Source organism: Ceratotherium simum, chromosome 1 (assembly GCF_057802395.1).
Source record: "Ceratotherium simum simum isolate JZ-2026a chromosome 1, ASM5780239v1, whole genome shotgun sequence".
NCBI classification, from domain to species: Eukaryota; Metazoa; Chordata; class Mammalia; order Perissodactyla; family Rhinocerotidae; genus Ceratotherium; species Ceratotherium simum.
Genome location: NC_141900.1, coordinates 89,574,681 through 89,596,689, shown reverse-complemented (window position 1 = coordinate 89,596,689; position 22,009 = coordinate 89,574,681). Strand labels below are relative to the sequence as shown.

At 38.7% G+C, this 22,009-nt stretch overlaps 1 protein-coding gene across 1 annotated transcript in view; it reads right to left on the bottom strand.

Annotated features, from left to right (window-relative positions):
• The window catches only part of EXOC4 (exocyst complex component 4), a 740,211-nt gene that overhangs the window by 91,896 nt on the left and 626,306 nt on the right, over positions 1-22,009 (bottom strand). Inside the window, exon 14 of the mRNA XM_004430750.3 lies at positions 19,409-19,587. Coding sequence (XP_004430807.1) covers positions 19,409-19,587 — 179 coding nt within the window. The remainder of the gene's footprint in view (positions 1-19,408; positions 19,588-22,009) is intronic.

Here is a 22,009-nt window from a genome sequence, read left to right as displayed (position 1 = left end):
GGAAAGAAGGGAGGTCTCAACAGTCATTAATGTGAATTTTGAATTATTTGCCCTAATTTCAGGATGGCGGCCCCATACTCAACCATGACATACGTCCCACAGTCCAAGGAATCTCTATTTTACCATCTTTAGAGAATAAACCTCCAGTGCTCTATTGTGACTTTGATAAGAGCAGTGGCACAGCTATGTGAAGTAGGGGAGAAAATCTGAGGGTAAATGTCTTATAAACAGACTTTCAATAAATCTTCCTCTTTTTAGCCCCATCTTCATTCTCTCTTTCAGAGGTAGTTAGCTGGGCTATTTTTTTTTTTCTAATATAAGTTGGATAAACTCTTGGTGTTCTCACTATTGCTTCAGAAATTAGCTTTCCTGGGTTTTCTCTTCCCCTCTTTTCTTTGTTCCTATGTACTTAAATCTTAAAAAATCCTTTTTGTTTTGTTTCAGTGTAGCTAATGGAGGAAGCACAGATAAAATGTGCCTGTTCATCCATCATACATATATATTTTTCTCGGTGAGGCACTGAGCTAACATCCGTTGCCAATCTTCCTCTTTTTGCTGAGGAAGATTAGCCCTGAGCTAACATCTGTGCCCATCTTCCTCTATTTGTATATGGGACGCCACCACAGCATGGCTTGATGAGCAGTGTTTAGGTCTGCACCTGGGATCTGAACCTGCGAACCCCGGACCACTGGAGTGCATGAACTTAACCACTATGCCACCGGGCTGGCCCCTCATCTATCATATTTTTTACAATAATTATTTAAGGTTCACATTAAGTGCCAAATTGTTTTTCCTTATTAACTTTATGGTTCTATTACCATGTGGTTGGACTTTGAGTATTTTACTCAAAATGGCATTCCTGTACTTCCCCCATTCTATTGATCTATCAATTTACTGAATATCCCTCCTAAATTCGATGCCAGTGTCTTCCTTGGCAAGTTGCATGCCTGGGTGTATCAAATCAATATTCTATGTAAGTAATAGGCAGGTGTCAGGCATCACAACTGATCACTGTTATCCCTCCTACCTCAATGTCTTGGGAAGAAATCTGCCAGGAACAACATAAAGATGGAGTTGGCAGCTTTTATTGATTTTTCACAGCTTCTGACTCTCCAGACGTGAACAACTTATAGCTAAATCTATGAGTTGAGTTTAACACTACTCTCCAGTTACTGGCCTAAAATTCAAAAGGGGCTCTGATTAAAGTAGAAGGTGAAAAGCCTAGAACACCACCTGCTCAGGACCCCTTTAAAGGCTCGGGAAACCATTGCTCTATGGCAAAAAAACTGGGGTTCTAAATCAACAATTCATTAATCTACTAGAGTAAACCTGGAATTGTTTTTTGAGAAAGATTTTGACCCTATAGCTCTTCTTTTAGCCCAACTCCAGATAGGTTTTCTTAATTGGCTCTCAAAAATATTTACTGGACCTATGCCACAATTGCCTTAGTGAGAGAGGTTGTTCTTGTTTATATTATAGCATTGGTTATGGTCCACATCACATTATTTTAAGTGTAATCTCATAGTAAGTTAATGTGAGAGATCAAAACCAGGGGAGCTACTGGGATTTGTAGAGCTAGTAGGTAGGGAGAGAAAGTTCTGAGACTATAGCACAGAGGACTGTGTTCTTGAAGTCATTCATATAGAAATATATATTTCCCCACTGAAATAATATTATTAATGGAGGCTAAGGTCGATTAGCGTGTCCATTTATTTGCAAATTGATACAATCCACATATTTCCATGTACTAGGTACCACATTAATTGGTGGTATAAAGAGAAAAGAGATGAAGTCTATACTTTCAAGGTGCTTAAAATCTGGTTGAAAAGGCAGATATAGAAATAGATAAATGGCATAATAGACTATGTAAAATCTAGAGACAGCTCTTGGGTGTTGTGAGAGCTCAGATAAAGATTACTTAATTCAGTCTGAGAGGGCTCAAAAAAGTTTCTTGAAGTGGTGTTGCTTAAGCTGAATTTTAAAGGAGGAACTGAAATTAACCAGGTGAAGGAGAATGGGAAAAGAGAGGAGGAAGGGCATTAGACACAGTTTGAATAAAGACAAAGAGGTGAGAAATGGCATGGCACAGCAGGGGAACGAAGGGCAGCTCAGTGCCTGAAAAACTACAGATCTAGATTGTGAAGAATCTATGTCATGTTAAGGATCTTGGATACTGCCCAGAGGATGATGAGAAGCCACTGTAGCAAGTTATCTGGTCACATTTGCATTTAGATAGATCACTTTGGTATGGTAGCTGCATCACAAGAGGATAAGGAAAATGGAAGCAGGCCAATCAGCAGGAGGCTATTGAGATAACTCAGGTGAGAAACAATGAATGTAAATTAGGGCAGTGACAGTAGGAAAGAAGAAGAAATGACAGATGTAGAAATATTTAGAAAGTAAAATTAGCTGATCCTCATAGCAACTATCAGAAATAGGAATATTATTATACTTAATTTATAGATGAGAAAATTGAGACTTATAGCGATAAAAATCATGTCGTACATCCCATAACCAGAAATAACAATGTTTCTACGGGGAAAATGCACTCAGAGCTTCTGGCAGTTAATTTTAAAAAGAACTTCTGGAACATACACATTCATTAGTCACTGAGTGAATATTTGTGCCAAAACAGGTACAGAAGGAAAGATTGTTAAGACAAGTCAAAGTCAAAGGTCAGAAAGAACAATTTCAGTAAATAAAATCCACACTTAGCAAGGGATAAAATAAGCATATAATTAACTATATTGCTTTAAATAAGGAAGTTAATGGCCAAAATACTGTGGAAATCCAAAGGTAATTGTACTGTTTAATCCTAGGAGAAATTCTTAAAGGAGATAAATGGATGACTTGGGAGGAACCTTCCTGTGCTTTATAAGATAACTGTTACTATCAGCGCTTGAAATGAGAGGGGGAAAAGGGAATGGTAGTACCTCCAGAAATAAAAGGATTGGCTCATTTGTAGACACTGACTTACCAGCCAATTCAGCAAATGGAAGCAGGGTAGCAGATTTCAGGCCCTCACTGGAAGTACTTGTTAATTTAATTCAATTTAATGAAACATTTACTGAGTACCTGCTATGTTCTAGGAGTTATGCTTTGAATTGGTTTTATTATTGATACTGTAATATTAGCCTTGTCAACATCTGTATCAACATGAAGTACTCACTAGGCCCTGAGTCGCTCACTCAGGTTGGCTATGATTCTACCTGGTGCTTTGGCTTACGGTCTAAGCCAATAGGGAGTATTGATGAGGAAAAGGAGTCTTAGTAGTTTTAGTGTAAGCCGATCTGGCAGTGGTGGCTGAGTTGTTAACTAATTCACATGACTAATTCAGAGTGGAAAGTAGAAAATTAAGTGAATTGCAACATGGGTAATTGACTTCTAATGAATTCAAGCTAAATAGCTATTTTCACTATTCTTGTTTCCCAGCCCTTCCAAGTATATTACGGGGATGCATTTCTCAACTGTTTAGATGTTTCAAATGGTTCTGCTGAAGCTAAAAGAAGCTCTGTGAAAATGAAGCCTTTTTGTTGTCTCATGATGTATGTGAAACCATAAGAAGTGATCCTTAGTAAAGGACTGGTATACAAAGGAAATCACGGAATAATCCATCAGCCAAATAGTGAACATAGAAAATACCATATTAGCACTTAAGACTCTTAACTTCTTAATCTAAAGACCAGAATGGTTTAAACTTCTTAGACCCTTATAAAGAAAATCCTACTTTAGGCTAAGTTATACTCTGCTACCAGGATTTTATTGAAGACTAAAGACTATAGTTAATAAAAATTAAGTACTGTAAAGTTACAGTAGATGTTGTAAATTAATGCATATTTTATTTCTTATTTTGAAAATTCCACTATATATGGCATTAACAAAGTGTCAGTATTCTGTTCACCTTCCTAGGAATATTCAGGGCTACTCAGACATTCAGCAGTCTATAATTAGTCTGCTTTTAGAAATAAAACAATTCATAAGAAGTCTCACTGAAAATAAAATCCATATGAACAATCAACTCGGAGACACATTAATTACAAATTAGTTCCTAATGAAGAGAGAACGCAGCTGAATGCAGACAGAGTCCCTTGATGCCAAGGACCCACGAGCTCCAGAGCTATCATGGGCCTGTGCCTGAGTCCGAAGGCCACATAGATTTTGGAAGGCTGTTAAACAAAAGTGCTCAAAGTCTGATTTCAAATGCAATACACCAAAGATCCCTTGAGAGTGAATAAATGATCAAGCAGAATGGCCCAGCTTTCAGCAGGAAGAATAAGAGAAGAAGGAAAAAAACTGGAAGCAGACCTGGGCATTTCACATTGAGTACCATTATGGGCAAATGTTGGCAGTAAAATGAATGACTCAGGAATAAAATATTTTCAGGAGGGCTAAGAATGAGGAAACAAGCTTTAAAAAGGAGAAGAAACAGAAGGAAAAAACTACCATCTATCAAGAGATCACTGTTTGCCAGGCACTGTATCAGGTGTTGTGTATACGTTAGTTGACTTGATCCTCAAAGCAATCCTATGAGGGATTTATAATACGGACGACACCATTGGTGATGTTAAGTGCCTTGTTCAAGGCCAAGCCCATGCTCGTCTACTGAGTTATGCTGGTGCTGAGGAACTGAAGTAAGGCAGGAGTGTAACGTTAGATGTCGGTCTTGACTCAATCGTCCATGGATAGGGCTGGGTCAAGGGAATGAAAGTCTGGGCACAGTATTGAAGAAAAACACCTCTCCCTACTTGTTTGTAGGAGCGGGAGGTAGTGGGAGGAGTTTCTGGCCACTGGTGGTGCTTGTGGCAGCCATCTGTCTGTCAGTGACCCATGCTCGCTTCCTGGAGCGAGGCAGATACAGCAGCATATGCAAAATTCTTTTGTGGGGGCGTTTCTCTAGCACATTTCCAAGATTTCTGTGAAAAGCCCAAAGGCTGCTGGCTTGAGCAAATGCATTAATTAGGCTTGTGGTACCTTTAAACAAATAATACAAGGGAGGAGTTTCCATCACACTCCCTCTTTAGAAGCAGACACGACAGAAGTTCTGAACATCTCCTCTCTCTGGGTAAAGTTTGAGCAAATATTTTTCGTCATCAAGCCAATCCTAAAAGACAGCCTTTATAATTAGCGTATGAAGAAAGAATGATGTTATTTCTGTTTGGATACTCACAACAATAATCCATAAATCTTAAAATTAATATTTTGGTGAGAATTTCTATACAATCTTTCTCAGTATCTTGATATCACAATTTAAAGACTGTACTACAAAAGGTCAAAATCTTGTCATCACAGTTCTGAGCGAAATTCTTTATTTCCCTAAAAATTATGCAAGAGACTCTCTTGGAGAAAATGGACAGGTCCTCAGGAAGAGAGAGTTTCCAATCTTCATGCAGGAGGATATGTGCCCACTTTACTCTGATCCTTTGTTCAGGCTGCCTCACCAAAATCCCCCAGAGATTCCTCACTATAAAGAGAAGAGACTTGGTCTTAAACAGAAAATAGCACTACTCCATGAGAGTGCCCAAGATAACACCTGGAACAAAAGGTAAACACCGAAAAGTCTGTGTTACAGATCAGGTTCAAAGTTTGGATAAAGCATACTCATCTTTTAAAAATAATTCACTTGGAACCATAGGTAGCCGAATTTTTTCAGACTTAAAATGTCAAGATTCTCAATAATGAGCTATATATAGAAAGAGATATTGTTTGAACTAGCATTTCTCCCCCAGGTGTTAGGCTAATGACTTTATCAATTTCCTTTCAGGAAGTTTCTCATATAAAGACAATCTTTATATACAGAGACCCACTTACATAGCTTATCACCACCCTTACTGAGGTTCTACAATATAATCATTCCAATAATACCTTGTCTTGTCTTCTAATAACATCAGGCTTCATAATACCTCATCTTTGCCATAAACTGTGTGTTTTAGAAGAATGAGGTTCCAAAGAGATATAGAATACACAAATATTGGAAAATAAAAAGAATGAAAAAGAAAAAAGGAAAATCCCAATTGCAATTAAAATGCAATAGCCCTGCATTGCATGTCCCAATGCTAGTTAATACAGACACTTCCAATAACTTTAATCTTTAAGTGGTGATTGTTGAAAAAAAGAAATCAAGTTTGCGTTTCTTAAAAGACAAGAGGGAAGAAAATGACTTGTCATATCTGACTGGTTCGGAAATATAAAATCCAATTCTGAAGAAGTAGAGATAAGAAAAGTGCTGTGGAAGCGCCATCAGCTTAGCAAACACTAAATAATGAACAATGCAGAGACTGTCCGGCACGATAAAATACTCTATTAGAGGGACTGTTTTTAAATGAGTGATAATTGTGGCACATCCACAGTGAAAGGTTATTGAATTTTTATCTGTAGCAAGAAGCTTTTGACAGACTTGCTGAAAAGTCACCTACAAACAGTACCTTCTTTAGATGAATTTGACCAAAGTGGTTTTCCAGCATGTAACATCTTTCTGACATTTACAGGATTTTTGCTTCCTTGAAGAATCTGATCAGATATTCTTGGTTTCTAGAAAGACACTTAGGTTTCTCATCAGTCCTATAGAAAAGTCCTCATTATTCTTCCTTTCATAAAAATTGGAGTAAATTGTTAGTCAAGAACCCCCGTCAAATTGACCCAGGGTTCAATGACCAGAGCTCAAAGATGTTAGTACACAGAATTAGCTGCTATTAATAAATAACACTGCGCCTTGGAGACCGACACCTGATATATACCTATATCTCATATGAAGAAGGAGGTCTTTTACATTTTTGTCATATAATTTATAATAATAGATATAAATTACAGTGAATTTAGGATGATAAAGTAAAAGAAAACCTTTTCCTAAATATATGACTACAAAATTTGGTTCCAAAATAGATCCTTGGCGGGGGGTGAGGGGGGTACAGCTTTTATGCTTCAGCTTCTTAGAGTGGGTGAAACGTCAAGATCAGTTCCCCCCACCCTGCCTTGTAAAGTACATTCAATGCCACTTGTACCAGGGACCAGCATCGCGTTCATCTTGCTGCTGTAATTTGAGGAGACAGCTGAAGAACAGCATTATCTTTGTGGGGAAACAGAGGCACTCTGGTTTGGTGTTCTGAGGCACACTAGTAACAGGTGATGACGTTGTTTTTCTAGACACTCTGCTCTGCACTCTGAGAACAGTCAAGTTTAGTCTAGATTTTGTCACTGTCTCATTTTGACCTTGGGCAAATGGCCCAACTTCTCTATTTCATGATAATGCTTTGCAAAACTGAGAGAATAAAGGCTGGCCTGTCAACTACAGCTCAAGGCAAGGATAAAGGATTAAGAATAAATGATTAGGGCCGGCCCGTGGCTTAGCAGTTAAGTGCGTGCTCTCCGCTGCTGGCGGCCTGGGTTCGGATCCCGGCGCGCACCGCCGCACCGCTTCTCCAGCCATGCTGAGGCCGCATCCCACATACAGCAACTAGGAGGATGTGCAACTATGACATACAACTATCTACTGGGGCTTTGAGGGAAAAAAATAAATAAATAAAATTAAAAAAAAAAAAAGAAGGAATGATTATAAAGGTCCTTGAGAGTCTGAAACACAATCTAAACGTTGAGTTCCATTACTGTCATCAAGGCACCCTTTGGGACCCTTACATACACACACGTTCGCACATATCGCCCCTTTGCTACACTTTCCCAGGGCTGGCAGTCTGCAAAGGGTCTTGATGCACTGTTGATTAATAAGTAAGCTCTCTGAGAAGCAGATCTAGTTTACATTTAGAATATTTTTCTAAATTCGATCCCACAAAGTCATGGAGATTTCTTCCATTAAATCTAGGCCAGCCCTCTATCCTCTTTCTGTTTTCCCTGTCAGGATTCGTCTCTCCTACTCACTGCATTTTGTAGCATATCTAAACTTAGTTTCAAGAGTGAAGCACACTCTCTTCCTACTGAAGAGTTCATTAAGTCATGGTTTCACCTTGGTTAGTGGGCTTATTTCAAGTTTTAAAGCACCTAACTATCTGAGGGCTTTTGCAGACAAGAGCTTAGATTTAATAGTACAATCAATGCCTTCAGGTACAATCTTGCACTTGCTTCTCATTATAGGACGCTTTTCTGTTTGGCAGCCAAATCAGTCCTTTCAGATTTCTTGTTCAAGTCCTGCTGCCCTAGTAGCCACTCCTCCCACTGCCGCTGGGAGTGCTGGCTCTGGGCTGGGGTAATTCTGCATTTCCACCATCTCCTCAGTCTAGTTCTGCAATTTCAGCATCGCACTTTAGAGCACTCTCTTGCTTTCCAACTTCTTCTGCCTCTCCTTTTCCAGAGATTTTCATTTCTATTTCTTCTTCCTGGTTCCATTTTATAGTTTTGTTTGAAGATAGAATCACTCAGCTGGAAGCTCCCAGTCACCACACTTAAGCATCCATGATATTATCATATTTTAATAAAATATTTCCCTTATGGATACAAATGTTGGCATTTTCAAAGAAACAGCCACATAATTCTTTGCGCGCAGATACTTAGAACCCCATAATTACACTGAAACGCCCTCAGCACTAGCCTTCTGCAGCTTCGCAACTGATAATCACCTCCTTGCCGAGGGAGCAGGGCATGACTTTCTAATCAGTACTCAGCACAAGACAATGAATTCTACAGATGACCAGCTGATTGATAAGAAGTGAATTGCATTTGGTTCTGGGCATGTTTTTCAATAACAGCTAAGCCCTCTTTTCATAGTTTTGAAGAAGAAAAAGGTATCCTTTTGAGATTCAACTTTGGTTTCTCAGATGGGCACTTGTAGACAGAGGCAACTTTCAGATACAGGTCCATTTTCAGACACATTCCCATGATCTCAGATACATATGGGAACTCTGGTGGAGTGACAGTCATGATTTACTAGAAATAATTCAGGAGCACAGATGTTAATAGAGTTTTAAAAGCAACCATAGGACTTGAGATAAAAGAGAAGAGAGATGCCTGAAGGGGTAGGAGGAAGGTGAAGACCCAGTACTACGGGAGGAGTGCACTCAGTGAGGGCTCCAGTGATAAGATTCATAGTAGTAACCCCAGGAACCCCATACTGAGTCCCACTGGGTATCACACACTGCTAAGAACTCCAAGTTCATCACCTCATTTAATGGTTACAGCAACCCAACGAGTATGCATCATTATTTCTATTTAACAAGTAAGGAGACCTATTTAAGCTCAGAAAGGCTAAAGAATTTCCCTATCGTGATACAATAACTTGCCTGATTTGTCTCCAAGTGTGCCGGATTTCAAAGTCAAGTATGTGCTATCTGCCTCTTAGACTAAGGAAGAAGCATGGGAAAGATTCTACGAATTAAAAGAAGAACAAAAATGTCTAGGAAGAGGCAAAAATGACCATGATTTAGGAGCTCTGGGAGGGTACTCAATGAGAGGAAAGGGAAAACAATAGAATAGAAATGGTTAAAAAGGGGACTAACCCCTGTGTATCAGTATTTAAAATGTGCTAAAAACAAAGGAACAGGGGGACCCCATGGGTCAGCCTGAAGCTTGGATGCTAATCAATAGTTACAGTGCATAGTACATCAATGTGGAGAAGGAGCTAGAGGGGTCCAGATGTTTTTCCTTATAAAATGAGAGAATTATCAGCATCTCCATTGTTAATAACAACAAAGGTTTCAAAAGAGTGCTAAGAACAATCAGGTGAACACCCCGAGCACAGGGACTTTCCATGCAATTCTTTCTTCATTAAGATGAATTTCAATCAGTTTGTAAATAACAGAGTACAATTAACACTGAAAATGAACACAACTGAATCATCATAAGATTATCACTTAGAGGTTTTATTCCTAGAAAACACGATTAAGTTGTGAAATTGGGTACAACATGGAAATATATATGGACATTTAAAAAAATGATAAAGGTTCATACAAAAGTAGACGTAGTCTCAATTAGGTAAGATCAAAACAAATTCAGGGTTAGACAGTGGGCGGGAAACTCATGAACAAGATATAATACCAATGGTAATTTAATTTTCTCAGTATACAGCAGGATCATGAAATTAACGAATGACAGTGAATTTGGAAGGTATCACCAATAGAGGAAAGAGAATGATAAGAAGTGAAGCCACGACTGAGCGTCAGCTTAAGAAAATGACAACTAATAAGACCAAAAAATGATTATGGCATAGAAAACCCACCCTCATAAAGATGATTAGACAAATGAAATATGTAGTTAGGCTAAGCAATGCCTGAGGAGGAGCTGTCTGATAACAGTCTACAAATGTTTGAAACTTGTAAATACCGAAGCAGGAGAGGAATTACCACGCATGAAGTTTTAATTAAAAATAATCAGATGAAATCATGACAGGGAAAACTCAGGCTTAATGGTTTGACAGAAGCAAAGCTGAAACAGGACAATGTCCCATGAGATCTTGGCTAGGGACATTTTTATTCTCCTTTGTGTCAAGGCAGAAAAACAAACAGCAGAGGGGTCTGCATTTTATCTTTCATTTACCATTTAGGCAGAAAAAGCCCATAATAGTGAGGTCTAGTGTGGGAGAATTCATATTCCATCTTCTAGAAAATGTTAAATCATGTTAAATCACATATAGGCCTCCTAGTACGCCACACAACCATGTACTTGGCGGATGTACAGACACCTGGTCCTTTTCCATCTTTATTTTCAATGATATAATTGACTTGTAAACATTTTCACATTCATTTACTTGATTTGGCAATCACAGCCTTTTGTGTTAAGGGAGACACTGATTCCTTGAGCCCTTCTCATTTAGCTGGCTTGGAAAGGGTAAGAGGACTGTTATTATTTTTAATCAGATCTGGGGGACAGTTTGGCTAACTAAAAACCGCTAAGCAGAAGTGGGTTGTGCTGACTCCGGCACAGACACCAAGTGCAACATCTTGGTGCCTCGTGTTCTTGTCCACAGAATGGGAAGTCACGTTAATCCTGAGCCTTTGAGAATACAAGAACTGGCAAAATAACTACCAAGCATTTCCCAAATAGAAAGAGCTACAGAAATTAAAGAAGAAAGTTTGAGGGGCTCTAAATCAGTGGTTCTCAATCTTGGCTATTTGTTGAAATACCCTGAGGAGATGTTAAAAAGCACGGTGGTCTGAGCATCTCCCCCAGAGAGTCTGACCAAAAGCTCAATAGGAGATTCTAACATAAGCCAAGGTTGAGAACCATTCCTTTAGAACAGTGGTTCTAAACCATTTGATTGGTTTGGAGATGCCCAGCACACACCTGGGGACAATTTAATGAAAATCTTTGGGAGTGGGGCACAGCATCAGTATTTTTTTCCAGCCTCAGTATTTTTAAAGCCCCCCAACTGATTGCAGCTCATGTGCAGCCAAGTTTGAGAATTACTCCTCTAAAAGGACATTTCTCAGGAAGCAAGTTTCACTGGTAAATGGCTTTTGAGTCATCACTGCACATTAGATCCTAATGAAAATGTATCAAAATAAGACTATTTTTAGTAAATAAAATTCAGATAACTCTTTTCATCTCACCATGGCTATGTCTGAAATTAATATGGTTGCATACATTTATTAAGGATTGTTTAGCACATGTGGCAATGAACAAGTAGCTGCAGGACCTAATCAAGCAGCTCAGGGTAGAAAAACAGCTCCTCCCACACAGAGTCTTTCAAACCCACAAGATTATAATCCATATCAACTGCATAATTGTTTACGGTGGACAACTATTTTTTTTAAGCATCTATTCAACTTGTTGAAACATTGGGCATTTATCACGTTAAAAAACAGTCACTTAGAAAGATAAACAGACAAAAGCAATTTGTGGTAGGAAAGTGGAGGGTCGATCTAGAATTCAGAAGCAACTGTCTAGTGAGGACTATGTGTATTGGAGGCAGAAAAATCAATCCCAGAACATCATCAGTGATAAGTCACGTTGATAGGAGTTATACTTGATATGATGTGATGAGAATGGCACTTTATCTCTGTGGTTTTCCTTCTCCAAACCCATAAGCCCAGTCTAATCATAAAAGGACATCAGACAAACCCATATTGAAGGGCATTCTATAAAATACCCGACCAGTATTCCTCTAAACTATCAAGGTCAACAAAAACAAGGAAAGTCCAGGAAACTGTCACAGTCTAGATGAGCCTAAAGAGACATAAAGACTAAATGTATTATGACATCCTACATGAGATCCTGGAACAGAAAAGATACTTTAGGTAAAAACCAAGAAAATTTGCATAAAGAATAGACTTTAGTTAATAATAATGTATCAGTATTGGTTCATGAGTTGCAATGAAAGTAAGATGTTAACAATAGAGGAAACTGGGTACGAGATACACAGGAACTCTGTACTATCTTTGCAACTTGACTCTAAATCTAAAACTACTGTAATATTAAAACTTTATTTAAAAAAATCAATCCCAGGAGCCCCACAATGAATATATTAGTATTCATCGACGAATTAAGGTATGAAATTATATCAGTGGCTAGAATCTTTGGGAATTGTGAGGAAAGTGCAATGACTGGAAAAGGTCATATAGCAGCCAAGTTTGAAAGAAGCAAAAAGGAAACCATGGTCATTTTATATTGGTCGACTTGAACATTTCTAAAAATAATTATAAACAAATCAAATAATCAAATAACCAATTGCAACAGAAGTCATTTGATGGTGTGCACATTTGCCAGTAATATAAAATTACATTCTTGCAACAGTGAAACATCTGTCCTGCCCTGTGCCTGACTGTATGGGAGAAATAAAACATTCCAACAAATTATATAGATATAGCATAGGACACTGTTTCCCAGAAGTTGTTCTAAGGCAGAAAATTCCTGTGAGATGCTCTAGGATGAGAGAATTCCACTGATAAGTTTGGGAAGCACTGCATTGCTGTAATTAATTACCCCATTAACACGGTAAAGACCTCAGAAGTTTTATTGTATGCAGGAATTATATTTAATGTTCTTTAATCTAACGTTTCTCAAGGGTATTTAACCACTAATCCCTTTTCCCTTTAGCATCAATAGAAAAATTTTGGATAGTGCTAGGCCTAAAATATACTTCTCTATCCAGGGGATTTGGAGGCTGGACAATTGAAGTTGTTATCCCTGTCTTGATATAACTAGGTGGACATTTCAACTATGTTGCAAAAGGATAAGTATATGGATGGACATTATTTTAAACCTTTATCGGTGGCCTAGGTGATGATCTACAGCATTGTCCAACAGAACTTTCTGTGATGATGGAAATGTTCTCTAACTGTGCTGCCCAACACAGTAGCCACTGAGTATTCGCAATGTGGCTAGTGTGACTGAAGAACTGAATTTTTATTTTATTTAATTTTAATTAAATTTAATTACACAAGGCTAGAAGCTACTGTATAGCACAGTACAGTATCTAAAATATATTACATAACATGAGAACAAGACAGGTAGAATTCCTAATTTAGAAAATACTTGTAAAACAAAAATAGAGAGTGACAAATTAGAGAAATATTTTATCAAAACTAAGATAAAACTCAAAGGGGATATGTGCAATAATTCCACATATTTAAAGCACAGAAGTTCTTGTTATATACAAGAAAATGATGATCAAAAATGATTACAAGTTAACTGTAAGCACTGAAGTACTTCCATTAAAAAAATACAATGACCCTCCTGGATGGTTTAATAGGAATATGGCATGAATGAACCTGCTAGTACTGAACCATGGTACTGGTCAAGACAAGGATGCAGTAGAGAGAAAAGTAAACTGGGAATTTGAAGACTTGCTTCCATCCCAGTTCAGGCACAGACACGCAGTGTGATCACTCTGAGACCTGAATTTCCTCATGTACAAAGTAACTGTGTTGGACCAGATGATTTCTAAGATCCCCAGCAATAATTCTGCTTTAAGAAAGAAGTATAATTTGCACACTCATGTTCATTGCAGCATTATTCACAATAGCTAAGAGGTGGAAGCAAACTAAATGTCCACTGCCGAATGGATAAAGAAAATGTGGTATATACATATAGTGGTATATACATATAACGGAATATTATTCAGCCTTAAAAAAGAAGGAAATCCTATTATATACTACAACATGGATGAACCTTGTGAAAATTATGCTAAGTAAAATATGTCAGCCACAAAAAGACAAACGCTGCATGATACCACTTATATGAGGGTATCTAAAGCAGTCAAACTCGCATAGAAACAGAAAGTAGAAAGTGGTTACCAGGGAGTGAAGGAGAGGGGGTAAGGGGAAGTTGTTCAATAGGTATAGAGTTTCAGTTGTGCACAAGACAAAGTTCTGAATATCTGTTGCACAATAATATAGTTAACACTACTGTACTGTACACTTAATAATGGTTAGGATGGTATATTTTATGTTATGTATTTCTTATCACAATAAAAAAAAGAAATACAGTCCGCCCTCTGTATCTGGAGGTTCTGCATTCAAAGATTCAGCCAACCTCGGATGGAAAGGCCTACAATGGTTGTGTCTATACTGAACACGTACAGACTTTTTTTTCTTATTATTCTTCCTTGAACAATACAGTATAACAACTATTTACATAGCATTTACATTGTATTAGGCATTTTAAGTAACCTAGAGATGATTTAAAGTATGCAGGGGGATGTGCATAGGTTATATGCAAATAACTACTACGCCATTTTATATAAGGGACTTGAGCATCCACGGATTTTGGTACCTGGGAGGAGGGGTCCTGGAACCAATCCCCCAAGGATACTGAGGGATGACTGTATATAAATAATGGTATAACTAATCCTGCAATTCCTGATCCAATTCCAGGAACCAGAATTATGAGATTTATGTGCCTTAGAAGTTAGAGGGATGTTTAACCTTGTGATTTCTTAGACTGAAGAAAACTAGGGTATGACTTTTATTACTTTTTATTAATCATACATGTGGGCTCAACAAGAACTTCAGTAATAGGAACTGAGTGAGCCAGAGGTGGATAAGCCTGGTGTCAAAGGAACCTACAATAGGGCCCACCTTCACAAAGGCTAACAGCCAAATCACCATCCAAGAGAGTGTCAGTGAACTTGGGCCTAATCTGGGCTTCTAATTCTGCTAGATTTGGTTGCCTTTGATTGAGAGACTGGGGCCGTTAGGCCAAAAGTCTTTAATATCCAGAGATGGGCAGGTAAGGGCCAAGGAAATTTTTTCAGATACATTAAAGTACTTTATAGAGAAAATTTAACATTTAATTTCTGAAGAATAGGACAGAGGAAAGAAGTTTAGATTGAAGCAAAGGGACCTTAATAAAAAAAAGATGACCTCTGAGATTATAAGGTTGCTTAAAGAGTAGAATATATAATCAAGGAAGTTTCAGAATCTCTAATCCTGGAGATTTTTTACAGAATCCAAGACAGAGAGGATGGCTCCCCTGAGGAAGCAATGCAGGCAAAATAAACCCTTGAGCTCCCTTCCAGTTCTCTGTGGTCTATTTTTAAGAGCAACATATCCCCAAAATAAAAGGAAAAAATACAAAAGAAAATCATTAATGTTCAAATCGAATACATCTCAACAATTTTTATGTAGGCCACACTTTGCTGAGAATTTTCTTAACTATAACAGTTAATCTCAGAATTTTTATTTAGGATTTTTACAAACAGCAGGTATTACAAAGGATGACATTATTTTTTGCCTCTACTGCAAGGCTGAAATTCTTATCGGGGGGAAATATGTATAAACCTAGATCTTGAATGCCCAATGCTAAATATGATCCCGCTCAACTTCCCTGCACTGAAAGCATGTTTGAACATAAAGGAATTCTAGAAGTGGGAGTGGGAGACAGAGACTGAGTTGCGGGTGGGGAGAAAGACCAAGTCAGAAAACAAGGCATATACAAAGAGAACCAGAGAGACCCATGAAAGAATGTCAAGCTGGGTTAATCTAAGTCCTCTCTGGGACTGTTTCTGGAGCTCTTGGCAAAAATGTTCTTTTCGTCTGGGATCAAATAATTCTGGGGCTGCTGGTGGCCAAGGTTGTTGCATATGGAAAGCGCTTACCTGAGATGGAAAGCAAGAAAGAGAAAATACCAAGGGATAGAGAAAGGGCGAGAGAGAGAGAGCAACTGTGCAAGCATGTCTGTGACGTGATGCTATCTTGTGAATCTCTGGATCCAGTCACACCTGAAGTCTTTTGATTTACCAGTTTTATGAATCAATGCATTCTTTTTCCTTCAATCAGTCTGTGACTTTCAATGGAAAGAAGCTCAAGTAGAATAGGTATAAGGAAGATAGAGGGCGGCAGTGCAGGGGGAATATCAGAAGAAATGGAGCAGGAATCATAGACTCTAGTAGGACGAAAGTAAAAGCAGTGCCTTTGCTGTAGTCGGGATCTATATAAGGTGAGGAGACTCTTTTAAGTGTAAAGAATTTACATTTACATTTACATTTAAGCAAATGCTAAAAGAGATGGAAAAATTATCTTTGAAAGAATGGTCAACCCTTATCTCCTGGACAAAAGGCCAACCATGCCCTGCCACTAAAATACAATACTCTCTTCAATATGACATGAAATGTTTCAGGTGGATGAATTCTGCTGTAATATTTGAAGAGATATTCTATGACAATAATTTTCTGCAAACTTCTTCCACTCCATTACATTAATAGCTTCTTAATTATAATACAACATGACATTTACCATACTAAATAGTTAACAGGAGATGGAACAAGAAATAAACCTAAAATCTTCTTTTCTTAATTACTTCCCGTCCTGTTGAGTATCCATGAGTCCTAGATAAAAGGCTGGCATTTTCTTCACCCTATCTAAGCTGCAGACTTGGAAGCACTTTTGTTGAGGTAATCATTTGGTTCACTTTTCAAAAGAATAATGAAGAGCTGTCCCTTATTCCCTTTCTAGAGTCACACTGACATGGAACAATCAAAGTAACCCATTATCAGAGAATTCCCTGCTTTGTTCAAATTATAAACATCAATGGGCATCTCTCCCGGGAATTCAAAGCACAAACGAGTGTGTGTGAGCTAGGCTTGTTGTTAGCAGAAGAAATCAGGTTCGCTTGATGCCTTGTTTTAGCAAAGACAACATAAGTAGTGATTATGGTTCCCTTGGGTTTTGCACTGATCGTCAAAATGCTGACAGTCACTTAAATCACTCACTGGGTGGAATAATCATCCTGAAAGGAACTGAGAGGGTACAACTTATATCATAAAATGGAACTGAGCACATGAGACAAAGTATTAACAGGCGTGGTAGAAGAGAAGTGAGAATAACAGAGATGATTAAAGACAAGAATTAGACATAAACTGTATTGGGTACTTTTAGTGACATGAACACAACAGCTAATTGTGCAATTACAAAGTTGAGCATCACTCAGAGAGCATCTTTCTCTTTTTGAAAACAGTCGATGCCAGGTTAACCTGTGTGAATCACTCAGTGGCTTGCTGTAGAGGTTACGCACTTTTTCGCTTTGTGAAGCCCTTTTAGAGTGGACAAAATAGAAAACTGGAATGTTGTGCTGCTGGGAATAAGAGATTGCATTATTAAATATTAGACATTGATGGCCTACAAAACAAGGATGCCTTCCAATCATCACTAATAAACCTACTATAGCAGCCCTGCATTTGCAAAAGTCAAAGGAAACCGGGAAAAGAGGCATCTGGTCCCTTTTCAGAGTTGTTTATTTTGCAATTAGCAAAAGGGAAATTAACTCTGACTTTTTTTTTTTTTGGAGGAGTGGAGTGAGTCTGGGAGATAAAATGGGTAACGTAGACTACTGCTTGTGACAGACTGCCTGATATGACAGGATTATAAAGTTGAGGGCCTTTCCAGGATACCTACTATGCAGAGCCTGCTCAGATCCTATACTGTGCCCAAACTATCCTTAATAGGTGGATACACTTCTATTCTTATAGATTTCTGAGAATAAACACGTACGATTTTAACATCAGACAAAAAGTCAAATTTTAAATAATAAAAAGTATAAAAATAAAAGTATACATAAAAAGTAATATTTTAAGATTTCTAAAGCAGATCATATAATCTAGCTCAAAGGCCCCACTCCTACCATCCATTTTCCCCATCCCCTATTGACTCTCAGGATAGCCACATAATCAGCATGAGATCGTTAGTAGTGAGCACTCAGGGGACTCCTAGACTCTGCCTATGTGGCCTGTATTTCAGGGAGTAATTTACCCCTATGAATTTCATCCATACCTCTTCCATCTCTAGACTGGAAACCATGGTTAATCAAGTAATAATAACTTTACAAAGACAATGATAATCAGTAACTTACTCTGAAGTTCACAGTCCAAATAATATAAGCATTTTGTTTCTAATAATCTTCTAAGAGTTGACTCTAATATTTAAAGTTCAGAGCTGACTTTTGCTTCTTTCATCTTCTTGCTGTCATTTTTCTTTTTTCATCCTGTTTCTGTCTCTGCACTTATTCACTCAAGTCTACCACCTCCTTTCTTCCTTCTTCATATCATTTTTTCTTCGCCTCTGTTTTAATTGCCTAACACATACTTCTGAACTAATGCTTTTTTTTTTTTTTTGTGAGGAAGATTAGCCCTGAGCTAACATCCGATGCCAATCCTCCTCTTTTGTTGCTGAGGAAGACTGGCCTTGGGCTAACATCCGTGCCCGTCTTCCTCCACTTTATATGGGATGCCGCCACAGCATGGCTTGACAAGTGGTGCGTTGGTGTGCACCCGGGATCTGAACCTGTGAACCCCGGGCTGCCAAAGCGGAGCGTGCGCACTTAACTGCTGTGCCACTGGGCTGGCCCCTCAACTAATGATTTTAAAAAAATATTTATTTTATAGTTATTGAATACAGTTTATGTGTCCTAAAGTTTTTAAATTATTTTTCTCTGAGTCATTGGTCCTTGATAGAAAAAAGTTTCTCATTATTTCTCATTATTTCATATCCTATTCCTTAATTTCCTTGAAATCTATAATTAAGTTATCTCTCAGCAATCTCTTTTCCAGAATAATTGTTTTTCTCATTGTCTCTATTTTCCAGCACCTTAATCACTTCTATTATTCTCTTTTTAGACGCTTTTTCATTAGGTTTATATCAGCGAAAATGAAAACGTCAGCCATGTGCTCAGCTCTGAGCTCTGAGATAGTTTCTACCTTTGAGAAGTTGTAAGGAGGACAAAATGTATTGTTTTCTGTTCTTGAGACACAGTGGTTCATTCTTATATGATTTTATGTTTCTAAGGCTTAATATCAAGCTATGTTAACATAGACCTTTCGTGGCTTCCCATGCCCCACACAGGGAAGCCGAGATTACTTCCTTTGCAGAATCAGAAAATACGGGAGGTGCAGCATAAGCAGAATTCTTGCAAGAATCTTCTGACACCTTGGACACATCCCCATATGGTGACACGTATACCCACATACATTTTAAATGACAGTACTCAGTCTAGTTCCTCAGCTGTCCCCACAACAGCTGGCCTACTAAATACTTACTCTGGGAGGTAGAAAGATTGGAGAAAGCTGACTTTGTTCGACTTGCTAACCATTCCAGGCTTTCATGCATGTTGGCCAAGGCTTTGAGGTCACTGACATCACGGAGGATGTCTTGTGGCGGGATTAATTTATCACCCAGGTTCCCAATAAGAACTTCTGACTCCTTGCCAAAGGCTGCCCTAAAAAACAAGATCAGAAACACACTTCACATATAGCCTGGAAAAGAGATGAGTGAGCATGTCTAGCACAGTGGTTGTTATAATCACTATATTACAGCATGTTATTTTTCCTAGGTTGAATTTCGTGAGAAAACTATCATACACCTGCTTAAAATTATTCTGGTATGAAAGAGTTCTTGGAAGAAGAATGAAGTGACCTTCATGCCTGTACCTTCAACAGCAACCAGTCTGGGTCTGACCTATACAGTGACGGTCCCTAGGGATGGCTTCGATGGCTGCTCTCTTGTGGGTTTTTCCCCTGCCTCTTCTGCCATGGAAGTTGACAAATAGCTTAGGGTGTTAAATATATACATGGTTTAAAGGTTATCACAATAAATAAAACAACCAAGTTAATCTAGCAGCTAGAAAATGTTTTAAAATGTCCAAAAGCAAAGAGGGCCCAGGCTGTTTAAGAAAGTAGATTACAGTTGAAATGGATGACAGGCCTCATTCATTCATTCAGTTATTTACCCTAAAAATGATCTGAGGCAAATAAACTATAAAGCATTAAGGCATTCATTATTTGGAAAGAGAAATCAGTAAAAATCAATGCTAGGATCCTTTTACTCACTGAAAAAATATAATCCGGTGGATTTCACACAGATCCCAGGGTCTTTATAAGGTTTTTGAGAGGTTGAAAAATCAAGTTACGTGGGGTTACAGAAGGATGAAGTTGGAAGGGACCCTAGAGACCATATGGCACAGCCACTGCACAGATGAAGAGATGGAATCTGAGAAGGTTAACTGTTTTACCTACATGACACATGAGTGGTAGAGCTGGGACTCAGGTCACCTAATTCCCATAGCTCTCTTTCTTTCAAAAAAGAGAAGGCTAAAATGATAAAAGATGACTGAGGATGTTAGGGAGAAAAATCATGTCTTTTCAGGAAAGTTACACACAGGTAGGCAAGCAGAGCTGATGCTGGTAGAGGTTGGAACAGGCACCGGGAGAATTTTCTGCAAGTCCCAAGGCTTTTAAAACTCAAAATACCTTAAGTGAACAGAAGCAAGGGCTTTATTTAAGTAGAACAAACCAAATTAAGTTTCAAGAAAGCAGTGATTAATAACAGCTGACAGGGCCAGCCCTGTGGCTTGGCGGTTAAGTGCATGCGCTCCGCTACTGGAGGCCCGGGTTCGGATCCCGGGCGCACACCGACGCACCACTTCTCCGGCCATGCTGAGGCCGCATCCCACGTACAGCAACTAGAAGGATGTGCAGCTATGACATACAACTATCTACTGGGGCTTTGGGGGAAAAAAATAAATAAATAAATAAAATTTAAAAAAAAATTAACAGCTGACATATAGCGAGAATGATGCTTAACTGACACGTAGGCATTTAAAGCCCAACACTACAGCAGACACTCAGTGTTGGAAGAAACAACTGCTGTGAATTAAATGCTTACTAAAGAATGTTTATGCTACTAAGTGATTAGGCTTCTTATTTCAACAGAAGGTTACATTTTTAAGGAAAAGTCATAAGTGATTGACTGAGTTGGGTAAGTCACGGCTACAGAGGCAATGCAGTGCAGCGGACAGAGCACAGGAACCTTACCTGTACATACAAACCTTTCTTGGGGGGCTTGTAAAGGGTCTTAGGGTGGGACCAAAAGCCTGCATTTCTAACTAGGCTCAGGCTGCTTGTGTGGGAAGCATGCTTCCTTTGAGTAGAAAGGGTTAGAGCACAGGCTTCAAAGTCAGACAAGCCTGGGTGTGAATCCTGCATCTGCCACTTACTCGCTGTGTGATGCTGCTCAACTTCCCTGAGCTTTATCAGCGGCAGTAATAGTGCTGGCCTCATATAAAGTAATGTAAGAAGCAGATAAGATGATTTTTAACATCTGCACTGAGAAAATTTCAGTAATTACAAAAGTAGAAGAGTATTATCAACCCCCGTGTAGCCATTGCTCAGCTTCAACTATTAGCAACTTGAGGCAAGTCTTATTTCATCTATCCTGATCCAGAGCCTCTCCTGGAGTATTCTGAAGCAAATAACTCGGATGATATTCTTAAGTGCATAACACAGTACACGGAACTTGGTGAAAGCTCATAAGTTGTAGCTATTATTATTCTTAGGTCTGTTGAGATGGCTAGTTTATTGAGTGTCAACTCAAGGTATGCTATGATGAATAAATCGAAATAGATAATAGTGATCAGAAGTAAATAAATTAGATCTCAAGGGCTAGTTTCACAAATGAAGCCTTGTAACATCACAGCAAATGTCACTGTGTTTCAGAGTCCAGACTTTCTCAGAATCTTCAAGAGGTAAATTATTGGGGCTGGCCCCGTGGCTTAGTGGTTAAGTGCGTGCGCTCCGCTGCCGGCGGCCCGGGTTCGGATCCCGGGCGCGCACCGACGCACCGCTTCTCCGGCCATGCTGAGG